This window comes from Panthera uncia, unplaced genomic scaffold (assembly GCF_023721935.1).
Source record: "Panthera uncia isolate 11264 unplaced genomic scaffold, Puncia_PCG_1.0 HiC_scaffold_192, whole genome shotgun sequence".
NCBI classification, from domain to species: Eukaryota; Metazoa; Chordata; class Mammalia; order Carnivora; family Felidae; genus Panthera; species Panthera uncia.
The window spans coordinates 77,999-101,616 of record NW_026058602.1 but is presented as its reverse complement, the minus strand read 5'-3'; the positions used below and the strand labels follow the sequence as shown (position 1 = coordinate 101,616).

The following is a 23,618-nucleotide window of genomic DNA, read 5'->3' as shown; positions in this document are numbered from 1 at the left end:
CCTACACCCATGTGACTTCTCTATCTCCTCCCTCTCTCTCTCTCTCTTTCTTTCTCTCTCTCTCTCTCCCGACCCCTATCTTCCCTTTGCTACGTCTCCATCCTTCTCAAAGAGTTACTGCTTTGATAGACACTTAGGATGTTCATGAGAAACCAAAAATAAAAATGATAAACCTCATAAACTAAAATTAACAATCTGAAAAAAAATCTAAAGAGAAAACTACCAGGTTTTCAGTCTTTTTCTTTAGGCCAGACAGATTTGTCCTTACTCTTGAACGCAAATTTCACAATCTTATCTGTCAGAGAAGTTGGGATACTCATTATTCTGCATGTGCTTTTTTTGACACTGAAAAGGCAAATGTTTAATCTGCTGTGGTAATATGTGTTTCATTATATTCTTAAAAGGCACTGAGGTGAGATCTTAGTGCCAGAAATGGGAAAACTTGGAGAATAAGTGATTTTCCTTCTTGCTACCAAGAGAAAAATACTATCATTGCAAACACGTTTTTCCCCCTCTTTTCCTGACCCGATGAAACCTTTGTTCCCAATCATGTTAAAGAAAAAAGAAGCCAAAGATGCTTTAAAAACATACATTTAGAAATACTCACAGGGAGTTCCTATTGAAGCTGGTGCTCCTGGAGCTCCACAAGGAGTTTTTGCTCAGATCCTGAGTGGAAGGGAAAGGTCATTGCACATTCACCCAGCATTCTCCTACCCCAAGCTTCTGGTAATACATTTGCAATACACATGCCTTGGAGGGCATAGTTCTTTACCCAACCCCCCATTCTCTAGCTCAATACTTCCCTTTTACTGGATGCACTAAATTCAAGTTAGAAAGATGCATAATGTTAGCACAATATCTGAATAACTCAATGTGTTGACTGACTTAAGCAGAATGAAATTATTTTTGTGGGGACATCGTAGAGAGAATGTAATGTATTAAAGGTTTTCACAGAAATGAGAGTGAATAGTCAATGACGTGGAAGAAGGAACGAAGGTTGAAGTTGACAAGAAACGTCAATCATTACATCATTATGACTTCTATCAGGATATTATTGTTTCGGTTGATGATTATTTAGAATAACATTACCTTGAACTTATCATTCTATTTTCTACTTAGATTCATCTATTACTTCTTGAAACCTGGTACGCTCCAGGCATTACTCTAGGTGTTTCCACTGGTGTTATTTTTGTTATCCACTGCCAATAATCTCGTAAGAATGGCATTAGCCCCATTTTAGAGACATAGCTAACAGAGCTCAGAGGTTAATTAATATACGTAGCTCTGAAACCCAGGAAGTAGCAAAGTAGGATTTGATATGGCAGACATGTTCTTGCCTCCAATCACCTACCTCCAAGCAGTCTTACATTTTGTTTTCAAAACCTTCTACAAATTACATTCATGAGCTCATTAGCATACATTCCTACAGGTATTGTGGATACGGTTCCCAAGTTCATAGAAATAACATGCAAACCAAGAGCAAAATTAGATTTCTTGCATTAGTCTAACGAGATCACACTTCCCACATGGTGGATGGTAGTAAAACAGAAACATATCTGCAGATGTGAGAAACACAAGACCACAATCAGAGAACCTCAGTGTTGGAGAAAGACAAAGGGCCCTTTACCCCTCAACGCCCAAATCCCCCCCCGCCCGCCCTGCCCCAACACATCTGCAAAAATGTTTGCTCAGCCTGGTTGACTAACCACACTCAGTAAGGAACTTACTGCTTCCAGAAATAAACTATTCCATCCTTAGAAAGCTCCAATTGCTAAAAATTCCTCCTCAGAGTGGGCTGAAATCTGCCTCCCGGTACCTTCTATATGTTGACTCTAGCTCCACCTTTTAAAGCGTATTGAAAATACCTTATTTTTCTTCCACGTGGCAACATTCGTGTATTTCGAAACAATTACAAAAATTCCTGAATTATTTATCTTTCATGTTAAAAACGCCCAGGATAAATTACTGGATGGACAGATATATTGAATGGAGAAGAAGGAAAGAATGGCAGGCGTTGGGGGCAGAGTGAACAACCTGAGCATATATTCAAAGCAAAGATTTAAATGTAATACCAATAAAAAGAGGAAGCCAATTATGGGGCATAAAGGTAAAACAGACACAGTCAAGGAGTTAGAGAGCGTGTGCACACATTTTTTTAAATATCAAGTAAGATGTTTTTACCTCTTGAGACTGCTTTAGATAATCACTGACTTGTACAGCATGCCGTTCAATTTCTTTAGTTTTCATTTTCTGATATATAGGGGGTTCTAGACCTTGTTAAAAGGAAGAAAAAAAATAGAGAATACATCAAAATGTGTTACATTCAAATTACATCCCTAAATAGAAAGATCTGAACATAGTACGTTCATCTAAATTTGAGCATGTTTTTTTTTTCTCTATTTAGCAAGTGTTACCAAGATTCTTTTGTCCCTTTTTTCTCAAATGGTTGAAAGCTATATATTCTACAGTATTTCTATTTGTCAGTAGTTTCTTTTACATTTATAATAATGTATGCTCTCTATCAAAGTCAAGAATTAAATGATCCATGACTTGTCCTCCTGCAAAATAAAACCTTTAGCAATTTTTTTTAAAACTCACCTTCTCCTGTACCCTATTGTCCATGCTTTATTTAAAACACATGGAATTTTCATTCCAAATTGTTAGGAATCCTTCCTTAACAACTGCATCAAGCATCATAGTAGGCTACTTAAAAAAATAAAATAAAACAAAAACAAAAGATAGAAAAGAATGCCAGCAGATAGGTTTAATTATCATCTCTCTCTTAAAAACACATTACAAGGATCATTATTGTCATTATGTTTTACACTGATACCTGCAGAGTCACTGGCATATAGTAGGTATCCAATAATAATTTAATTATTGGATTGGATTAATTCTGAGAATAATGCTTGGGAGTCCCTCGCTAAATGTAGGAGAAAACAGTTGTAATTTTCTCCCCTAATGATTTTATGCTGAAAATACACACACACACACACACACACACACACACACACACACATATACACACACACACAAACACACACACACACACACACAAAGTGCAAAAAACCCATTGGAAAAAAATCATAAAATGTCATACGTGATATTTTTGTAATAGCATAAAATTATGATCAATATGGTTTCAATGTATTAAAATACATTAAAATTAAAATACCTATAGGAAAAGTTAAAAATAGACTTTTCATTTTCATAGCTAAATTCCTCAGAACTTTTCTTTTTGTATTTGACGAGAGCTTGTATTTAAAGAGAGCTGACAGGGTATCACCCAACCCTCAAATTTTTTTTTAATTCTTTTTCTTTTTTTTAAAAAAAAATTTTTTTTTAACGTTTATTTATTTTTGAGACAGAGAGAGACAGAGCATGAACAGGGGAGGGGCAGAGAGAGAGGGAGACACAGAATCTGAAACAGGCTCCGGGCTCTGAGCGGTCAGCACAGAGCCCGACGCGGGGCTCGAACTCACGGGCCGCGAGATCATGACCTGAGCCGAAGTCGGACGCTCAACCGACCAAGCCACCCAGGCGCCCCTTAATTCTTTTTCAATTAATGCTTAACACGGACACATTTCAAAAAAACAAAAAAAAACAAAAAAAAAAAGAAAAGATTCTTAATTCAGATTAACCAAATCTCAGTAAATGTCAGATTAACTAGACACACGGACTCAGCCTATTTCCCTACATCTTGTCTTCCTTTCTGATCACTGGACTCGAGATTCTTTTCCAGAACCCTCCTGCTACCTGCATCTTTCTCTAGTTGAAATTCAATGGAAATAACTTAAATAACTTGGGGAGGGGAGTCAGTGGAATGGGTGGGGGCGGGGGGTCATCCCAAGGTTCAGACTTCCGGCTGTAATAAAAGTAAGCCCTGGCGAGGTAGTATGTAGTGTGGTGACTGTAGTTAACAACACTGTATTGTGTATTTGAAAGTTGCTGAGAGAAGAGATCTTAAAAAGTTCTCATTACAAGGAAAACAAGTGTAACTAGGTCAAGTGATGAATGTTAATTCAACTTGTTGTAGTAAACATTTCACAATATATATGTATGCCAAATCATTACATTGTACACATAAAACTAATACAATGTTACATAGGTCAATTACATCTCAATGAAAAAAGAACTTGAATAATTTAAGAAAGATATATAATAATTTAAATATCGGTTAGACTATTTATAAAAAGTATAATATATAATAAATATAAAATATTTTATTTTGCATACTACATATATAATATCAAATAAGATATATATATATTTTTTTTGAGTCATATCTGTAGATGAAGGGAGTTCTGAATAATTTCTAATATCTCTTTCAGCTGGAGTCCACTTGATTCTCAGTGAGTTAGTAGACAATTGAGTATTTTAAAATATAAACCAAGGTTTCTCATCCACCAGTATTTGGGGCTGGATGATTCCTTGTCAGGAGCAGAGAGACTGTCCCATGCGTTGTAGGATTTTTAGCAGCCTCCCTGGCCTCTACCCACCAGATGTCAAGAGTACCTGCACCTTCCTTACCGGTGACAACCAAAAATATCCTTAGACATTGTCAAATGTCCCAGGGAAGAGAGGTCGGAGGCATAGAAAATAGCCCCATGGTTGAAAACAACTAACCATAGGACAAAGCAAGGTTTTTAAAGAAGCATAATAACAAAGATTTCAAGACAGTATCTATTTGTACCTTAAGTTTAGTCTTTCAAGTAATTCTAAATCTGTATGAGTCCTGGGTCACATAGTTCCTTCTGTTTAAAAATTAGTAAAAGGGAGGGTGAGGAAGATGGTAGCAGAGTAGGAGGACCCCAGGCTCGCCTCGTCCCACGGCCACAACTAGATAACTACCGAATCACCCTAAATACCCCAGAAATTGACCCGAAGATCATCGGAACAAACTCCATAACTAAAGGTACAGAAGACGCCACATCAAAGAAGATATTTGCACACCCATGTTCATAACAGCATTATTCACAGTAGCTAAGAGGTGGGAACAACCCACGTGTCCATTGATGGACGAACGGATAAACAAAATACGGGTGACAACCGCATTTCATCTTGCCATGGTAGCCATGGAGGTGCCCCACAGAGATCTTGGGAGCCCTGTGTTGAACATGACCGAGCTACAACATGGTGGAACCCGGGTCCCTGCATCCCTACACGGAGGGCTGCCTGTCAAACATTAGCACCGGGCTTTGCTTAGAAAAGAATAAACCTCAAATGTGTGAAAGAATTAATAAGGGTCTCTTATTGTGTAATGCAGGACGTTCCAAGTTCTGATCATTGCTACCAATTCTGTTCATAATCTGCCCTCATTTTACCTGTCCAGCCTTATTTCACATTCTCTGCCTGCCTCATAGTTTTCATTTGTAGCCTGTTGATTCATCTTTTCTCCTCTGCAAACACCATTAAGAGACACTTGCCCATGGATTAAATGCTGTATGACAGCAGTAATAATGAGTCATCCCACTGAGTTCTGTGCAAGGGTCCGTATCAACCTCTCATGAACCTGAAGAATTTATAACATTAGACAACCCCCCACTCCATACAGCAGACTGAAGTACAGTCTCTGAGCCAGGTTTAACAGCTCTGAGTATGAGACTATCTACTCCTTAATTTTTCTTTCCTGGATCGCAACAACTATTCCATTAAATGAATGGAAATTTTGTCCTTTTCATCAAAGTTAAAAATCGAAAAGAGCTATTCTCCTCAATGGGTGTCGCCACCCTCTCATTCTCTCATCTCCACTTAGAAGAACATTAGGGACCACCACTGGTCTGCGGGTAGTGTGAGGAAACTCCTACTAGAGTCAAGACTGTTACATACTTATCTGACTATATTTGGACACCGTAAGCCAGTTCTTGCTGCACTCCTCTTCTTCTGAGATGTTACTTTCTCCTGGCTCAGAATTCAACTGGTCGTTTGGGGAGCAGGTATCAACCATTATGACCTGGAGGGAAAGACACTTGTTGGACCATAGTGACATTAATCTGAAAACATTTTGAGCCATTAATGTGACTCAGAGAGGGACTATGGTGAGCAGCAGTGGTTGTTAACATTGGCTTCACATTTTAGAATCACCTGGAAATCTTTGAAAACTCCTATCAGCCATGCAGGCAGGACATAAGCACCCATGTAATTACTATATGTGGCCATACAGAGAACTGGGGGGGGCGGGGGGGGGAGGGGAGGGCAGCAGTTGTCAAACTTGAGTGTAAATCAGAATCACTCAAGCCTATGCTAAACCACAGATCACCGGGTCCTACCTCCAAGATCTGTGACGCAGTAGGTCTAGAGGGAGAAAGAATTTGAATGTCTGATAAGTTTCCAGGTAATGCTAATACTGCTCATAGGAGACCACAATTTGAGAGCCACTGGCACAGAGCAAAAAAATAATAAATAAAATAAAATAATAAAATAAAATAAGGCTTGGATCTAAAAAGAGCTTGTGTTGGAACACTAGATTTGTCACTTAGCAGTTTTGTGAACCTGAAGGGTGCCTGGCTGGCTCAGTCAGTAGAGAGTCCATTACAAGAACTTGGACAAATGTCTGTGAGTCCCATTCCCTTTGTCATTAAAATAACAGGTAGCCAAGAGGCGCCTGGGTGGCTCAGTCGGTTAAGCATCTGACTTCGGCTCAGGTCATGATCTAATGGTTCATGGTTTCGAGCCCCACATCAGGCTCTGTGCTGACAGCTCAGAACCTGGAGCCTGCTTCAGTTTCTATGTCTCCCTCTCTCTCTGCCCCTCCCCTGCTCATGCTCTGTCTCATTCTCTCTCTCCCTCTCCCTCTCTCTCTCTGTCAAAAATAAATAAAACATTTAAAATAAATTTAAAAAAAATAACAGGTAGCCAACAATAGTGGCTGCCTTATGTACTAACCAGAGACAGAGAAGAAATGAGGTATATTGACAAAATACAAAGAAATAAACAAATGCAAGTTATTAGTACCTGAGCCCAGTTGCAATTTCTAGTTAAATTCTGGTCATTTTAATCATTGCAAAAAATAAATCTACCAAATTCATATTTCATAAGATTCCAGCAACTCATAGCATTTTCCCTGAAAGAAGAGTCATCTTTACCAAGCTAAGTCTCTTCCTGCAAAAGGTAATTTTACATAATTGTCTTTACACTTATCTCTTTGCTTTAGCTTCTCATTCTAAAAAGAGCTGAGGTGCTTTTAAAAATGCATCCAGGTTATTATACGGAAAAATGAGGCAGAACATTAAGATCAGGAAAGGTGAAGTCCTATGGAATGCTAACTCAAAAGTAAGACTTCCTAATAATAAAAAGATTCACTAATAAAATGTGAAAATGTGAACATAACATATTGGAATTTGTGGGATATAGTTAAAACAATGGTTAAAGGGGATTTTATACCACTAAGTACCTGTATTAAAAGACAGTCTCAAATCAATGACCAAAGCTTCTTTCTTAACAAACTAGGGGGGGGGGGGGGAAGAAAAAGCAAATTACACCCAAAGTAAACAGAACAAAAAAAATAATAAAGAGCAGAAATCAATGGAATAGTAGTCAGAGACAATCAATGAAAACAAGAACTGGTTCTTTGAAAAGATCAATAAAGCAGATAAACCAGTAGCCAGACTGATCATGAAATGAGAAGAGAAAAACACAAATTTCAAATATGACAAATGAGAGAAGCGATGTCACTACGGACCTCCTAGACAATAAAGGGATAATAAAAGAATATTATAATACTATAATGCCAATAAATTCAACAACTTAGATGAAATGGACAAATTCCTTGAAAGAGACAAACAAATAAAGCAAACTCCAGATGAATCAGATAGCCTGAATAGCCCTCTATTACAGAAATTGAATTTGTAGCTAAAATCTTTCCCACAAAGATGGTTTCATTGGTTAATTCTACCAAATAATAAAAGTTGAAATAGTATCAACTCTATACAAACTCACCTAGAAAACTGAAGAGAGAATACTTCCCAACTCAGTCAGTAAGCCCAGCATCACCCTGATACCAAAACCAAAGACATTACAAGAAAAGAGACCTAGAGACAAATATTCTTCAAGAACACAGATGCAAGAAAATCTTATTAAGATTTTAGCAAAATATAGCATACAAAAAAGATAATACATCATGATCAAGCAGGGTTCATCGCAGCCAGGTTGATTTAATATTCTAAATAGCAATTCTATGTTATAAAACTAATCAATACAATTAATTATATTAACATAATAAGAAGGAAAAACCATCTGTTTAAATAAATAGGTGCAGAAAAAGCACTTGACAAACGCTGAGATCTACTAACATAAAAATTCTCAGAAAACAAGGTGCAGAAGGGAATTCTTTAACTTGATAAAGGGCATCTACATAAAAAGCTACAGCTAACACTGTATGTACTAATAAAAGCCAAATGTTTTCCCCCTAAGAGCAGAGACAAGGAATGGACTCTGCTTTTACCACTTTTATTCAGTCTATAACTAGAGATTCTAGCCAGTGTAATAAGGCACGAAAAATAAATAAAACACATCCTGATTTGAAAGAAAAGTAAAACAATCTTCATTTGTACGTAACGTGATCATTTATATAGAAAAGTCTGCAGAAGCAACAAATCTACTCAAATTAATAAGCTTAGCAAGATTGTAAGATAAAATAAATATTTTAAAAGTATATTTGTATATACCACCACCAAATAATCAGAAATTATTTTTTTATAATTTCATTAATAATAAAGTAAAAAATATTAAGTACTTATGGATACATTTTTTAAGATATGTGCAAGAACTGTACACCCAAAACTACAAAATGCTGCCGAGAGAGATTAAGGAATATCTAAATAAATAGACATATCATGCTCATAGATCAGAAAAGTCATTACTGTTAAGATGCCAATTCTCCCCAAGATGATTCACAGAAATTCTACTCACCCCAACAAGTTTCTCTGTAAAAATTGTCAAGCTGATTCTAAGTATATGTGGAAATACAAAGAAACTAGAATAGCCAACAAACAAACAAACAAAACCTTTGAAAAGGAAGAAAAACTTCAGCAGACCTATACTATGTGATTTCAATATTTAATATAAAATTATAGTATTCAATATACTGTAATTTTATCATAAAGATAGACATATAGGTAAATGGAACAGAATATATCCAGAAATAGATCTACACATATTATGAACACACATGGCCAATTAATTTTTGACAAAGGTGCCAAGGCAACCCAATAGGAAAAATATAATCTTTTTACCGGAAAATACTAGAAAAAATTGATATTCGTATTCAAGGAAGGAAGGGAAGAAAGAAGAGACAAAGAAAGAAAGGGGGGGAGAAAAAAGAAAAAAGGGAGGAACCTCAATCCTAACCTATCACCATATACAAAAATTAACTCAAAGTGGGCTAGAACTTAATATAAGAGCAAAAACTATGAAACTTCTAGAAGAAAACATGAGAGAAAATCTTAGTGATCTTGGGTTTTGCAAATTTTCTTAAACATGATGCAAAAAGTATAGACTGAAAAAAACAAGCAAGAGACTTCATTAAAATAAAAAATGTATGCACTTCAAAGTACATTTATGAAAAAGCAAAAGGCAAGCCACCAAGAGAAAATATTTATAAAACATATATCCAACAAGGGGCTTATATCTAGAAAAAAACTCTGACAACTTAATAATAAGACAACCCAATTTTTTTTCAGTGAACTCTACGCCCAAGGTGGGGCTTGAACTCATGACCCCCCAAGATCAAGAGTTGCATGCTCTACTGACTGAGCCAGCCAGGTGCCCCTCAACAATCCAATTTTTTAAGTAGCATATTTAAACAGACAGGTGACCAAAAAAGACATATGGATGTCAAATAAGCATGTGGAAAGATACTTTGCGGCACTAGTCGCCACAGAAATGCAAATGAAATCACTGTGAGATACCATTACACAGCCACCACGACGGCTAAAATTAAAAAGACGGAGCATACTAAGGATTGGTGAGAATGTGCCCCACCGAAACACTCATAAACTACTCCTCAGAAACTGGTGGGAATGTAAAATGGCACAGCCACTTGGAAAAGCAGTTTGGAAGTTTCTTCTAAAATTAAACAAATACTCACCATATGACTCTGACATTCCACTCCTAAATATTTACCAAAGAGAAACTGAGACATATGTCCACACAAAGACTTGTGCACAAATGTTCATAACAGCTTTGTTTGGAATAGCCAAAAACTGAAAATAACACAAGTGTCCTTCAGCATGTGAGCTGATAAATGAGCTGTGGCATTTCCACTCTGATGACTCTTAAATCTTCACTCCTTCCAGTACAGTGCTATTTTCTCGCGTGCCTGGCACTTTACAATAAAGAGAAACCAAAAAAAGATAGGCTACTACCTCTACTGCCAATAACATGAAAGACACTTACTGGCACCTGTAGCCCTTGTGTTTTCTTCTTTTTCTTTGACAACCTCCTATCCTTGATTAGCATTTTTGTCCTGATCCATGCTGACTGCCTGATCTCTGAGGATCTTGAAAGATCTGTAAAGGAAAGCATTTGCATGAAAAAGTTTACGAAGATTGTACAGGGAGCCATTTGGTTTTACAGACAGCTGAGAATGGGGAGCATGAGAATGTAGTTAAAGATCATTGACCTTTTTTTTTTTATTTTATTTTTATTTATTTTTTTTTTTATTTTTTTTTTTTTAATTTTTTTTTTTTCAACGTTTTTTATTTATTTTTGGGACAGAGAGAGACAGAGCATGAACGGGGGAGGGGCAGAGAGAGAGAGGGAGACACAGGATCGGAAACAGGCTCCAGGCTCCAAGCCATCAGCCCAGAGCCTGACGCGGGGCTCGAACTCACGGACCGCGAGATCGTGACCTGGCTGAAGTCGGACGCTTAACCGACTGCGCCACCCAGGCGCCCCAAAGATCATTGACCTTTAAAACATAATAGCCATGCACAGAATTTAATAGTTTATTTTTTAACAAAAATAAAATCACTTCTTACTTTTAATCCTACAGATCTTCAGTTTCTCCTCCTTGTGGAATCTCAAACTATGACTCCGAGTGAAGGGCCTATCTCTGCGGAAAGGATTGATCCAAAAGGATGTGTTTGGCGGCAGCCATGGTCCCACTTCTGAGCAATCGCTACTCTGGGCCAAGCTTGATGAGTTATCAGACAGGGATCTGGCCCGGATCTGCTTCTGGCATTGGTCATTCTCCTCACCGCTACAAGTGGAGGCCAAGCAGGTTTGCCATTTTTTCTTGATGCTAAACACACCAGTTTCATCACCTTCTGAAAATGCCCAGTTCACATATCCACCTCCAACCGGCATGCTCTCGGCTTGAGAAGGGAGGGAGGTCACTTGCGTGGGTGCTGGTGTGCAAATCAAAGTGGGTGGAACTTGCTCCCCCTTGTCTTCTCTGGCTGGTGTGTGAGCAATTGACTCGTACTGTTCCTTGGGTTCAGCCACTGAGCCCTGAGCTGAGATACCTGGGGTCTGCCAAGTCAGATGAACAGGGACCTCATTCTGGGCGACCTGTTCAGTTGCCATCACATCTATACCTGCTTCCATAGATGGTCTGAACAGGGGCAAGTCAATTTCCTCAGAAAAAGGAACTTGCTTTAGATAAGAGGGGACCAGAAGAAACTGGCCATGCTTTGGGTGTGTTTGTGTGTAAAGGGACACTCCAGAAGCAACTACACTAGTTTCCGTGTCTTGCTTTTCCCGCCCATCTCTTACATTTGAAGCCTTTCCCTGAATGTCTGTAATCTCAAGAAGGGGTCCCCTCTGTACTCTCAGGGTATGCTGACCTCTGGCCAGGCTCCGCAGCAAAGAAGGAGGCATGCTATAATACTGATATTTCTTCTCCCCAGAGATCTCCATGCTGCCTAGAACCCCTGCACAGATGACATTGCTCCAGCTGTGGGGAAGTTTTCTGCAAGTAGAATGCTTTCTGTTGGCCAGGAGAGCCTCATCCTCTTGTAAGGTGTCAACAGCAGAAAGGACTTTTAGGGTATCCACCGTTAGGGCAGAGAGGTCCTGCAGGTGTCCCACTTGGCTGTCCAAGGACAGTAAGGAGTCCTTTATAAGAGACACTTTTTCATTCATTTCTTTCAGCTGGAAGTACATCTCTGTAACCCTGACGGTAAAGGGATGGAGAAAACCAATAAACGCATTAAGCTAAGAAGAACTTTCCTTGTTCTTCTCCCATCCGACTTCCAGCCTTAGGAGGCTCCTCAGCCTAAGCTGCTTCCCCAAGTTAGGTGAGTCTTCTGCCTTCTCATCCCAGGTGATCTCCCCCCCCCCCTATAATTCCCACTAGCTCCCCAATGAGGAAACACTACAAATCTGTATTTCTAGCCCTTATTTCTAACATTTCCAGAACCACATTTCCAGCTAGTTATCCCTCCAATTGTTCTATCCATCAGCCCTACTGTATTCATTAATATATTCATTAATTTGCATGACAAACATCTGAATATCTCCTACTGACAAGCCCTATGTTACTTCGGATACAGAAAAAAGATCTTGAGGAAGAAGCCAGAATGAGAGGAACAGAATAATCAAGTATGTAATTAGAAAAAAAAAAAAATTATAGATCTTAAACAACAACAACAACGAAAATCCAAGTCTAGAGTTCAAATAGGCTTCCCAAGCTGCAGGCAAAACCCATTCTAAGAGACCTACATTCAGAGAAAGCCTCAGCCAAATTTTTAAAATTATTTTGAAAACTTTAACCCAACATTATGATGTCTAGCCGTGGATTCATGTAAAAGCAGCACAAGACATTTTCAGCTGGAAGAGTCAAAAGTAAATTGCAAATCGAATCTAATTAAATGTATTAATTGACTTAGAGACAGAACGAATGAAGGAAATGTTGGTTAATATTATCTGTATATTTATAAATACCTCCAAATGGGGATGGGTTTTACTCTGTGCCCCCAGAAAGAGATATGTTGATGTCCTAATGTCCCAGTAACTTGTAGGTTGGGACTTCATTTGGAAACATGGTCTTTACAGAGATAATCAAGTTGAATTGAGGTCATTACCGTAGGCCCTAAGCCACTATGGCTGGTATCCGTATAAAAGGGAAATCTGGACACAGTGAGAAGATGATGTGAATATACACAGGGAGAAAGCCACCCTAGGACTTCAGTGATGCATCTACAAGCCCAGGAATACCAAGGATTGACAGTAAACACCAGAAGCCAGAAGAGGCAAGGAAGGATTCTCCACTAGAGGCATCAGAGCAAGCATGGCCCTACCCCTACCAACTTCTTGATTTTGGACTTGTAACCTCCAGAATGGTGAGACAACAAATTTCTGCTGTTATAAGACACCCAATTTTTGGTACTTCATTATGGCAGCTTAGGAAACTACTTCCATCTTTCTAAGCTTAACAATTAATACAATAAATTACAAAATGTATCAGACTTGGTTACAAAAAATAAACTCCTACACATAAAAATATAACACTTCAAAATAAATGGTAAGTTGGAGATTATTCTAACAAATATGATGAGGTGTTTGTATCCTTCGATAAATCAAAACTTTTATGAATTGTTATGGAGAAAAAATTAAGAAGAACCCAAAGGATGTGAACAGACAATTCACAAAAGACAAAATATAAAAGATAAGGAAATATGGTAAAATATTCACACTCATTAGGTATGCAGAGAAATGGAAATGAAAACAACGATGAGCTCATCTACACTGTAACAACATTTTTTTAGCCTCGCAAATGATTAAAATAACTCTATGGGGACAAGGATGCCACACTGGGCCGTTCAATTAGGCAATGTACATAAAGAGGCTATAATTTCACTATGCTAAAGGTGATAGAGATATTCTCTACATTATGAGATAGAATATCATGCAGCCGTTAAAATCATGTTTACATTGTTAATAGTAATTTCCTTTGGCTATTTCTGATGGTAGGCATGGGGATGGGATGTTGTTATGTTCTGTTGTACACTTTTAAATTTGATATAAACACTTTGTAAGTCAAGCAAAAGTAAATGTAAAATTATGTTTATACATAACGTTTTTACTTATTGAAGAAACGTTTTGGATGTGTAAGGAGGGAAGGGAGTAAAATACAAACTTGTATGATTTTATTTATTTATTTATTTACTTATTTACTTATTTATTTTAAGTTTCTTTGTTTTTGAGAGACAGAGTGCAAGTGGGGGAGGGGCAGAGAGAGAGGGAGACCCAGAATCGGAAGCAGGCTCCGGGCTCCGAGCTGTCAGCACAGAGCCCGATGTGAGGCTCCCTCGAACTGCAACATCATGACCTGAGCCGAAGTTGGTCACTTAACTGACTGAGCCACCCAGGTGCCCCCAAACTTGTATAATTTTAACTAAAAAAAAAAAAAAAAAAAGTACATATACACATACATACATATATGACAAAATGGAAAAAAGAACATTTTCAGAGTGGGCTCTGGCTTATGACATATTTTCTTTCTTTTCTTTCCCTGTTTTATTCTTTTATTTGGATAAGCGAATATTCTGAGCAAATCTCTATAATGAAAATCTTTGATAAACAGAAATAAAATAGTGGTGCCTGAGTGGCTCAGTTGGCTAAGTGTCTGACCCCTGATATTGGCTTAGGTCATGATCTCATGGTCATGAGATTGAGTCCCATGTCAGCCTCCATACTGGGCATGGAGCCTGCTTAAGATTCTCTCTCTCCCTCTGCCCTTCCCTGACTCACTCATAATCAATCTCTCTCTCTCTCTCGATCTCAATCAGTCAATAAAGTTAAAGAAAAAAAAAAAACCATCAAGGGAGGGAATCTTATCCAATTTCATGGCTGACACGACCATGTGCATGAATTAAAAATGATCCCCAGGAGGGACACCTGGGTGGCTCAGCCAGTTAAGCATCTGACTCTTGATCTCAGCTCAGGTCATGATCTCATGATTCATGAGATCAATCCCTGCACCTGCTATCGGCACAGAGCCTGCCTGGGACTGACTCTCTCTCTCTCTCTCTCTCTCTCTCTCTCTCTCTCTCCCTGCATCTTTCTCTCTCTCCTTCTCAAAATAAATAAATAAACTTAAAAAACAAAAAATGATCCCCAGTCTTATGTGGGGACTGGAAGAAGCAGTGATTATACTATGGAGAATTTAGCATTCGGGTGCAACAAGCACTTGCCAAAATAGTGTGAGACTTTCCCTCTCTAGAATATACCTCAAGTCACATGGATCGAGACATCCTCCACTTCTTTCTGGGAGCTTAGCAGATAGGAATTAAACAATAAAGAGGGTGGTATTTTCTGTGTTTGTTACATGTGGGTGGACCCCTCTCTTTCTTACTTCTGCTATAGAATTCAACTTCTGTAACTCAATAGAGGCTTCATAAATGCTTCCTGACCCTCTGGAGCCTGCAAAACTAGAATTGGCAGGGATGATGACGGAAAGAGCACAAAATATATGTATATCCCTTTCCAAATATGCTTAATTAGAGCCTCTCCATCTAGCGCACTGTTTCATCTGATTCAAAAACAGTACAGTCTGAACAGCAGTAATGGAGGCTCATTAAGTTCCATTAGCAGCAGTCCCATCGAACGGATACAATAGAAGCCAGCAACCATTCACGGCGACAGGTAACACGCTACAATAGAGACCTGTTAGACAAATAACCTGGTCACCCTCACGTCGGGTCCTCTTGCTTTTATGGGCACTGTTTATTTCAAAGCATTATGTCCTGTGAAACATATTTTGATTATATTCCTCAGCCACCAACTGCATTAATTTAATCTAAACTTTCAGTCGTTCTTACATGTAACATAAATTCTTGTAAGTTTAGTTTCCCCTGTGCAAGGTTTTTTTTTTAATATAAAATTCATTGCCAAACTTTTTCCCATACAACACCCAGTGCTCATCCCAACAGGTGCCCTCCTCAGTGCCCATCACCCACCCTCCCCTGCCTCCCACCCCCCATCAACCCTCAGTTTCTTCTCAGTTTTTAAAAGTCTCTTATGGTTTGGCTCTCTCCCTCTCTAACTTTTTCTTTTTTTCCTTCCCCAAGGGAAGGCCGGTATGGTTATTGTTTAACTGTGGGTCTTTGAACAAGATGTTTTAATAAAATAAGGTTATAAGAAGTATAATTATAACCATCATGATAATCGTAATATTCACCGAGTGCTCACTATGTGCCAGGCACTTTAGACTCTACATAATTATTTTATTTAATCTGCATAACAACCCTATAATGTAGGCATTACTTTTATCCTTTTCATAAAAGAGGTGGAGCCGGTCAAATGGTTGGGGATAGAGGGAGGCTTCAAACCCAGACGGTCTGACTCCACATCCAGTGGCATTAACCCCTGCACTCCGGCACCTCTGGGCAACTCATTGGGGATCTAGACAAAGTTCTCACGGGGGCCTTTGAGGCCTAGGAAGGGTTAAACAAATTACACCAAAGTTTCCCACGCTGGGAGGTATTCACAAATGTTCCTCAGTAAGGTTTCACAGCACAATACTGACAGGACCTGCTTAAGTGGTAACTCTCCTGAGTCGCCACGTGGCTTGTTTTAAAATGCAGCCCTTCCAGGTAAGATGGTGGCATCGTAGGAAGGACCCTGTGCTTGCCTTGTCCCTCAAATGCAGCTAGCTAAATATCAAACCATTCTGAACACCCAGGAAATCTATCTGAGGAGCAAAAGAGGCCACATCATGGAAGGCAGGAGGTACAGAGACACGATTTGGGGGAGAGAAGAATTGCCAGCGCTGCAGAGGGAAGGGAGTTGCGGTCAGGGACAGGAGATAGAAAGAGAGAGAAAGAGACTAGGACACAGGGCATTGCACCAGAAAAACACGTCCCCGTAACCACTGACGGGGAAAGCAAGAGAGGCTGATTATCACAAGTTTTTACAAGGCAGCGGAACTCAGTCTGAAGTTTGAGAAGTCTGTGGCATGGCCAGGGTAGAGCCTGGCAGGCACAGAGGTGCTCCTGTGGAGGAGGGCAGAGGCCCGAAGCAGACAGTGGTTTCTGAGTATCCCCTGGGTCACCCTGGGAGAGAAAGTCCCCCTTCGTCGAGTGCATTTGGGAGAGGCAGCACTGCCTCTCCGGGAACGAAAGAGCCAGGAGGCACCACCGAGCCGCCCTGCTCATCGGCATACGAGCAGAGATGCCTGCCTGACCCGGATGCCGCCTTTTTGCTGCACTTTACCACAGACCCCAAGCCCCTGCGTGTTCAAGGAACTGCCCTTCTGGGACAAACCGGCACCTGCCAGGGCGCAGCAAGACCCCCCCCCCCCCCCCCGTTATCAAGGTGGGTCCCTGCCGTGCCGGGTCTCTAACAGTTGGATTTCTGAAACCCAAGCAGCGAGCCTGAATTAAACACAGGAGCACTGTGCTGCCACATGGGCAGACGGGCTTGGACACAGACAGGGTGAAGGCAGGGATCTGACAGAAGCCTGGGATAAAAGAGGGGAGATGGTTAAGTCTTCTGGGAGGGATTCCTGAACAGCAGCAGCACGAACTCCCCTCTGGGGTGAAAGCAGGCTGATGCCGCTGTTCACTCCTCCCATCAGCGTGGACAGACTTCGGAGACCCAAAACCCACGGTGGAGGCTTGAGCCTTGCTTATGTGAAGCCCTGCCCCCTGCACTCTGCAGGTGCTTCCGAGCCAGGGCAAGTGTGCCCGAGAGGCAGAGCTGCAGCGGGCCCCTCCCCCAGAAGACCAGCACAAACCTCCCACATGCACCAAGTCTACTTGCCAGAAAGTGCTGCAAAGTTTCAGCAACAGGGGAAATAGGATCTAGCTTCTTTTAACAAGGAGACCAAAACACACCTAGTTAAAACCTGGAGCACAATGGACAAGGTGGTAATACTTCCTACTGCAGACAAGAAGAAACTCTGCAGAAGACTGACCTGAGGGAAAGAGCAGCCAAAACACAACAGCAGAGTGCACACAGCATACGCCACAAACACTTCCTAACGCCCCAGGCCCTGGGCAGTACATGACCTCTCCTTAATATAGCCATTATTTTCAGGAGCAGGAAACATAACAGGCTTTCCTAACACACAGAAGACAGAGGCCTAGACAAAAATGCCAAGATGGAGGAATTCATCCCAAAAGAAAGAACAAGAAGAGGTCATGGCCAGGGATCTAATCAAAACAGATGTAAGGAATATGCTTGAGCCAGAATTTAAAACAACAATCATAAGAATCCTAGCCAGCCTTGAGAAAAGCATGGAGAACACCAGGGAGTCCCTTACCACAGAGATAAGAGACCTAAACACTAGTCAGACTGACTGGATGTACTGACCCTAAGAATGGAAGAAGCAGAGGAACGAATACATGATAGAGAAGATACAATTATGGAAAATAATGAAGCTGAAAAGAAGAGGGAAAAAACAATACTGAATCACAAATGTAGATCTAGGGAACTCAGTGACTCCATTAAGCATAATCGCATTTGTATCATAGCAGTCCCAGAAAAAGAGAGGGAAAAAAAAATCAGGGAAGGAAACAGACATCCAAATCTAGGAGGCAAAAAGAACTCCCATCAAAATCAACAAAAGCAGGCCAACACCAAGATATTTCATAGGAAAATTTGTAAAATACAGAGATAAGGAAAGAATCCTGAGAGCAGCAAAGGAAAAGAAGTCCCTAACCTACAAGGGAAGACAAATCAGGCTTGCAGCAGATCTCACCACAGAAACTTGGTAGGAAAATTTGGGACTTAAGGGAAAATTAGGGACTTTAACACCCCACTTACAGCAATGGACAGATCATCTAGCAGAAAATCAGCTAGGAAACAATGGCTTTGAATGACACACTGGACCAGATGGACTTAACAGATATATTCAGAACATTTCATTCCAAGTGTCCATGGAACATTCTCCAGAATAGATCACATACTGACTCACAAATAAGGCTTCAACAAGTACAAAAAGACTGAAATCATACCTTGCATATTTTCAGACCACAATGCTATGAAACTTAACATGAACCACAAGAAAAAATTTGGAAAGACCAAAAATACATGGAAGTTAAAGAACATCCTACTAAAGAATGAATGGGTTAACCAGGAAAGTAAAGAAGAAAAAAAAAATACATGGAAGCAAACGAAAATGAAAACACAACACTCCAAATCCTTTGGGATGCAGCAAAAATGGTCATAAGAGGGAATTATATAGCAATACAGGTCCTCCTCAAGAATAAAGAAAAGTCTTAAATTTTAATACTCAACATAACCTTACACGTAAAGGAGCCAGAAAAGGAATAGCAAATAAAGTCTAAAACCACCAGAAGAAGGAAAATATAAATATTTGAGCAGAAATAAATTATATAGAAACATACAAACAAACAAAATAACCAGTAGAACAGATGGATAAAACTAGGAGCTGGTGGTTCTTTGAAGGAATTAATAAAATTGATAAACCCCTAGCAAGATTTATCACAAGAAAAGAGAAAGGACCCAAATAAACAAAATCACGAATGAAAGAGGAGAGATCACAACCAACACCACAGAAATACAAAGAGTTATAGGAGAATACTATGAACCAACAAATTGGGCAATCTAAATTCCTAGAAATATATAAACTATCAAAACTGAAACAGGAAAAAATAGAACATTTGAACAGACCCAAAACCAGCAAAGAAATTGAATCAACAATCAAAAATCTCCCAACAAACAAAAGTCCAAGGCCACATGGCTTCCCGGAGGAATTCTACCAAACATTTGAAGAAGATTTAATACCTATTCTTCTCAAATTGTTCCAAAAAATAGAAATAGAAGTAAAACTTCCAAAATCATTCTATGAGGCATTACGTTGATTCCAAAACCAGACAAAGTTCCCACTAAAAAAGGAGAATTACAGAACAAAGAGGTGAAGATTCTCAACAAGATACTAGCAAATTGAATCCAACAGTACATTAAAAGAATTATTCACCACAATTAAGTGGCATTTATTCCTGGACCACAAGGGTGGTTCAACATTCATAAGTCAGTCAACAGGATACACCACATTAATATTCTGTAAATAGATGCAGAAAAAGCATTTGACAAAATACAGCATCCATTCTTGATAAAAACCCTCAGCAAAGTAGGGATAGAGGCAACATACCTCCGCATCATAAAGGGCATATACAAAGACCCACAGCTAATAATATCCTCAGTGGGGAAAAACCGAGATCTTTTCCTCTATGGTCAGGAACAAGACAGGGATGTCCACTCTCACCATTGTTATTTAACACGGTAGTGGAAGTCCTAACTTCAGCAATCAGACAACAAAAAGAAATAAAAGGCACCTAAATTGGCAAGGAAGAAGTCAAACTCTCACTCTTCACAGATGGCATGATACTCTATGTAGACACCTGAAAAACTCCACCAAAAAAACCTGCTAGTACTGATACATGAATTCAGCAGACACACAGGATATGAAATCAACATACGGAAGTTTGTTGCATTTCTATACACCAATAATGAAGCAACAGAAAGAAAAATCAAGGAATGGATCCCATTTACAATTACACCAAAAATCATAAGATACCTAGGAAGAAACCTAACCACAGAGGTAAAAGATCTGTACTCTGAAAACCATACAATACTTATGAAAGAACCTGAAGAACACACAAACAACTGGAAAAATGTTCCATGCTCATAGATTGGAAGAACAAACATAGCTAAAACGTCTATACTACCCAAAGCAATCTACACATTGAATACAATTCCTATCAAACATCACTGGCATTTCTCACAGAGCTAAAGCATACAATCCTAAAATTTGTATGGAACCACAAAAGACCCTGAATACTCAAAGCAATCCTGAAAAAGAAAGCCAAGCTGGAGGCATCATAATTCCAGATTTCAAGCTACATTACAAAGCTGTAGTGATCAAGACAGGATGGCACTGGCACGACAACAGACACATAGATCAATGGAACAGAATAGAAAACCCAGAATGGACTCACAGCTACAAAGTCATCTAATCTTTGACAAAGCAGGAAAGACTATCCAATGGAAAAAAAAGAGAGTCTCTTCAACGAATGGCACCAGGAAGACTGGGGCAACAAGCAGAAGAATGAAATTGGACCACTTTCTTACACCACACACAAAAATGAATTCAAAATGGATGAAAGATGTAAATGTGAGACAGGAAACCATCAAAATCCTAGAGGAGAAAACAGACAGCAACCTCTTTGACATCAACCGTATCAACTTCTTATTAGACACATCTCCTGAGGTAATGGAAGCAAAAGCAAAAACAAACTGTTGGGACTTCAAGATAAAAGGCTTCTGCACAGAGAAGGAAACAATCAATAAAGTTAAAAGGCAACCTACAGAATGGAGAAGATATTTGCAAATGATATATCTGACAAAGGGTTAATATCCAAAAATCTACAAAGAACGTATCAAACTTAACACCCAAAAAACAAATAATCCAATTAAGAAATGGCCAGAAGACATGAATAGACATTTTTCTAAAGAAGACATCCAGATGGCTAACAGACACATGAAAAGATGCTCAACATCACTCATCATCAGGGAAATACAAGTCAAAACTACAATGAGCTACCACCTCACACCTGCCAGAATTGCTAAAGTTAACAACACAGGAAATAACAGACGTTGGCAAGGATGTGGAGAAAATGGAACCCTCTCACACTGTTGGTGGGAATGCAAACTGGTGCAGCCACTCTGAAAAATAGTATGAATGTTCCTCAAAAAGTTAAAAATAGAACTACCCTATGACCCAGCAATTGCACTACTAGGTATTCACCCTAAGGATACAAAAATACTGATTTGAAGGGGCTGTGCCCCGATGTTTACAGCAGCATTATCAACAATAGCCAAACTATGGAAGGAGCCCAAATGTGCATCAAACGATGATAGATAATGAAGACGTGGAATATATATACAATGAAATATTACTCAGCCATCAAAAAGAATGAAATTTTGCCATTTGCCATGATGTGGATGGCAAATAAATCAGAGAAAGATAAATACCATACGATTTCACTCATATGTGAAATTTAAGAATCAAAGCAAATGAACATAGAAAAAAAGGAAGGCATACCATAAGAGACTTTTAACTGTAGAGAACTACTGAGGGTTACTGGAAGGGGGGTGGGCAGGGGATGGGCTAAATGGGTGACAGGCATTAAAGAAGGGCACTTGTGATGAGCACTGGGTATTATACGTAAGTGATGAATCACTGATTTCTACTCCTGAAACCAATATTACCTTATATGTTAACTTTAAACAAAATCTAAACAAAAACTTAAAAAAAAAAACAAAATAAAATGTAGTATTTCCCAAATATAACATGCTTAATATGGAAAAATACCCAATTAACTAGTACCCCATAGAACAGAGAGACGGAAGTGCTGGTTTATAGCACTAGGGTCAAAAATAACCAGTTTTCCAGTAAAGGAAGACATAAAACAGCCCTTAATACTTCTCTTTTTCTAGTATCACAACTCACTGAATTCTGTAAGTAGATAGATAGGTGATCTCTTCTTTACGGGTAAGGGCCCATGCAAATCCCCTCCTAATCTCATTTCCCTCCCTCTTCAAACTATTGGCTCAGCTATCTCGGGAAAGTATTCTTCCCTCCCTCCCATACCTCTGTGGCAAGCTCCCCAGGGGCTACTGCAACAAGGCCAGCCGTGTAAACAAGGGCTGTTGAGGCAGCTCTGTCAACAGGGAAAATCGGTGGATGATGTTCTGAAAACCCGGGCCTCCATAATCGAATTCTAGAGCCCATGGAAGCCTCTGGAATAGTTTTCAGAAGCCACATACCCATCTAGCTTCTAATCCTTCTCTACGCAAATCTCAAGGGAAACAACCAAGAAGCATATAATGGTACATGATGACGAATGGTGTTAGGCTTACTTCCACCACCACCACCACCACCACCACCATCATTGAATTACTTGTTCATAAGTGTCCGCTTCTCAGGTTTTCATGCCATATTCATTTGGCTCACAACACTACCATTTCCTAGTTGTCCCTATTCTCCTCTGATAGATTCTGGCTCGTTTTCTCCATGAGCTCCTATTCCTTGGTCCATTATACAGCTGTCAGGGCCCCCCTCATGGAACCACCCTCACCCCCCTGAGTTTCCTTACTCTTCTTGCTTCCTGGGCATACTCACTTCCTAGGTCATGGTTTTATTTTCTCACAAGGGGCAGGTGACTCCCAAATCTCCCTGTCCAGTTCAATCTTTACCCCAGGACTTCCTACCCTCACATCTAAAACCTCCCAGAAATCTCTGGCTAAATGTGCCATAAGAATCCACAAAACTAAAACTTGACAAAGCTAAAGCTAAAACTCAACAAAGCTAAAACTCATCACTTGCCCCCCTCCCCGTGTCTTTTGCACATTTTTTTTTTCAATCATGGTGGTGCCACCTTTCACCTAATTACCCCCGCTACAGATCTGAGAGTCATCCTCGACTCCACCCTCTCCCTCGGCTGCATGTCCAATCCCTAACTCCCCTCATCAACTGCCCTTTCTAAACGTGTCTTCGTTCATCCCTTCTGCTACAGTCTGAATGTTTGTGTGTCCCTGAGATTCAGGTTGACATTCTAACCCCCCAAAGTGATGATATTAGTAGGTAGGGCCTTTGGGAGGTGATTAGGTCAGGAAGGTGGAACCCTCATGAATGGAATTCGTGG

At 39.6% G+C, this 23,618-nt stretch overlaps 1 protein-coding gene across 2 annotated transcripts in view; it reads right to left on the bottom strand.

Annotated features, from left to right (window-relative positions):
• Nucleotides 1-59: 59 nt before the first annotated feature.
• LOC125917489 (transient receptor potential cation channel subfamily M member 6-like) overlaps nucleotides 60-23,618 on the bottom strand; it is a 65,534-nt gene continuing 41,975 nt past the window's right edge. The window contains exons 11-15 of one of the 2 annotated variants that reach the window (XM_049623672.1): nucleotides 10,980-12,115; nucleotides 10,396-10,508; nucleotides 5,830-5,953; nucleotides 2,182-2,273; nucleotides 60-666 (exon numbers count right to left, since the gene is read on the bottom strand). In XM_049623672.1, coding sequence (XP_049479629.1) covers nucleotides 604-666; nucleotides 2,182-2,273; nucleotides 5,830-5,953; nucleotides 10,396-10,508; nucleotides 10,980-12,115 — 1,528 coding nt within the window. In that variant the 3' untranslated portion in view covers nucleotides 60-603. Of the gene's footprint in view, nucleotides 667-1,958; nucleotides 2,274-5,829; nucleotides 5,954-10,395; nucleotides 10,509-10,979; nucleotides 12,116-23,618 lie in introns of those variants that run through there. The other variant, XM_049623671.1, reaches the window with a different exon arrangement.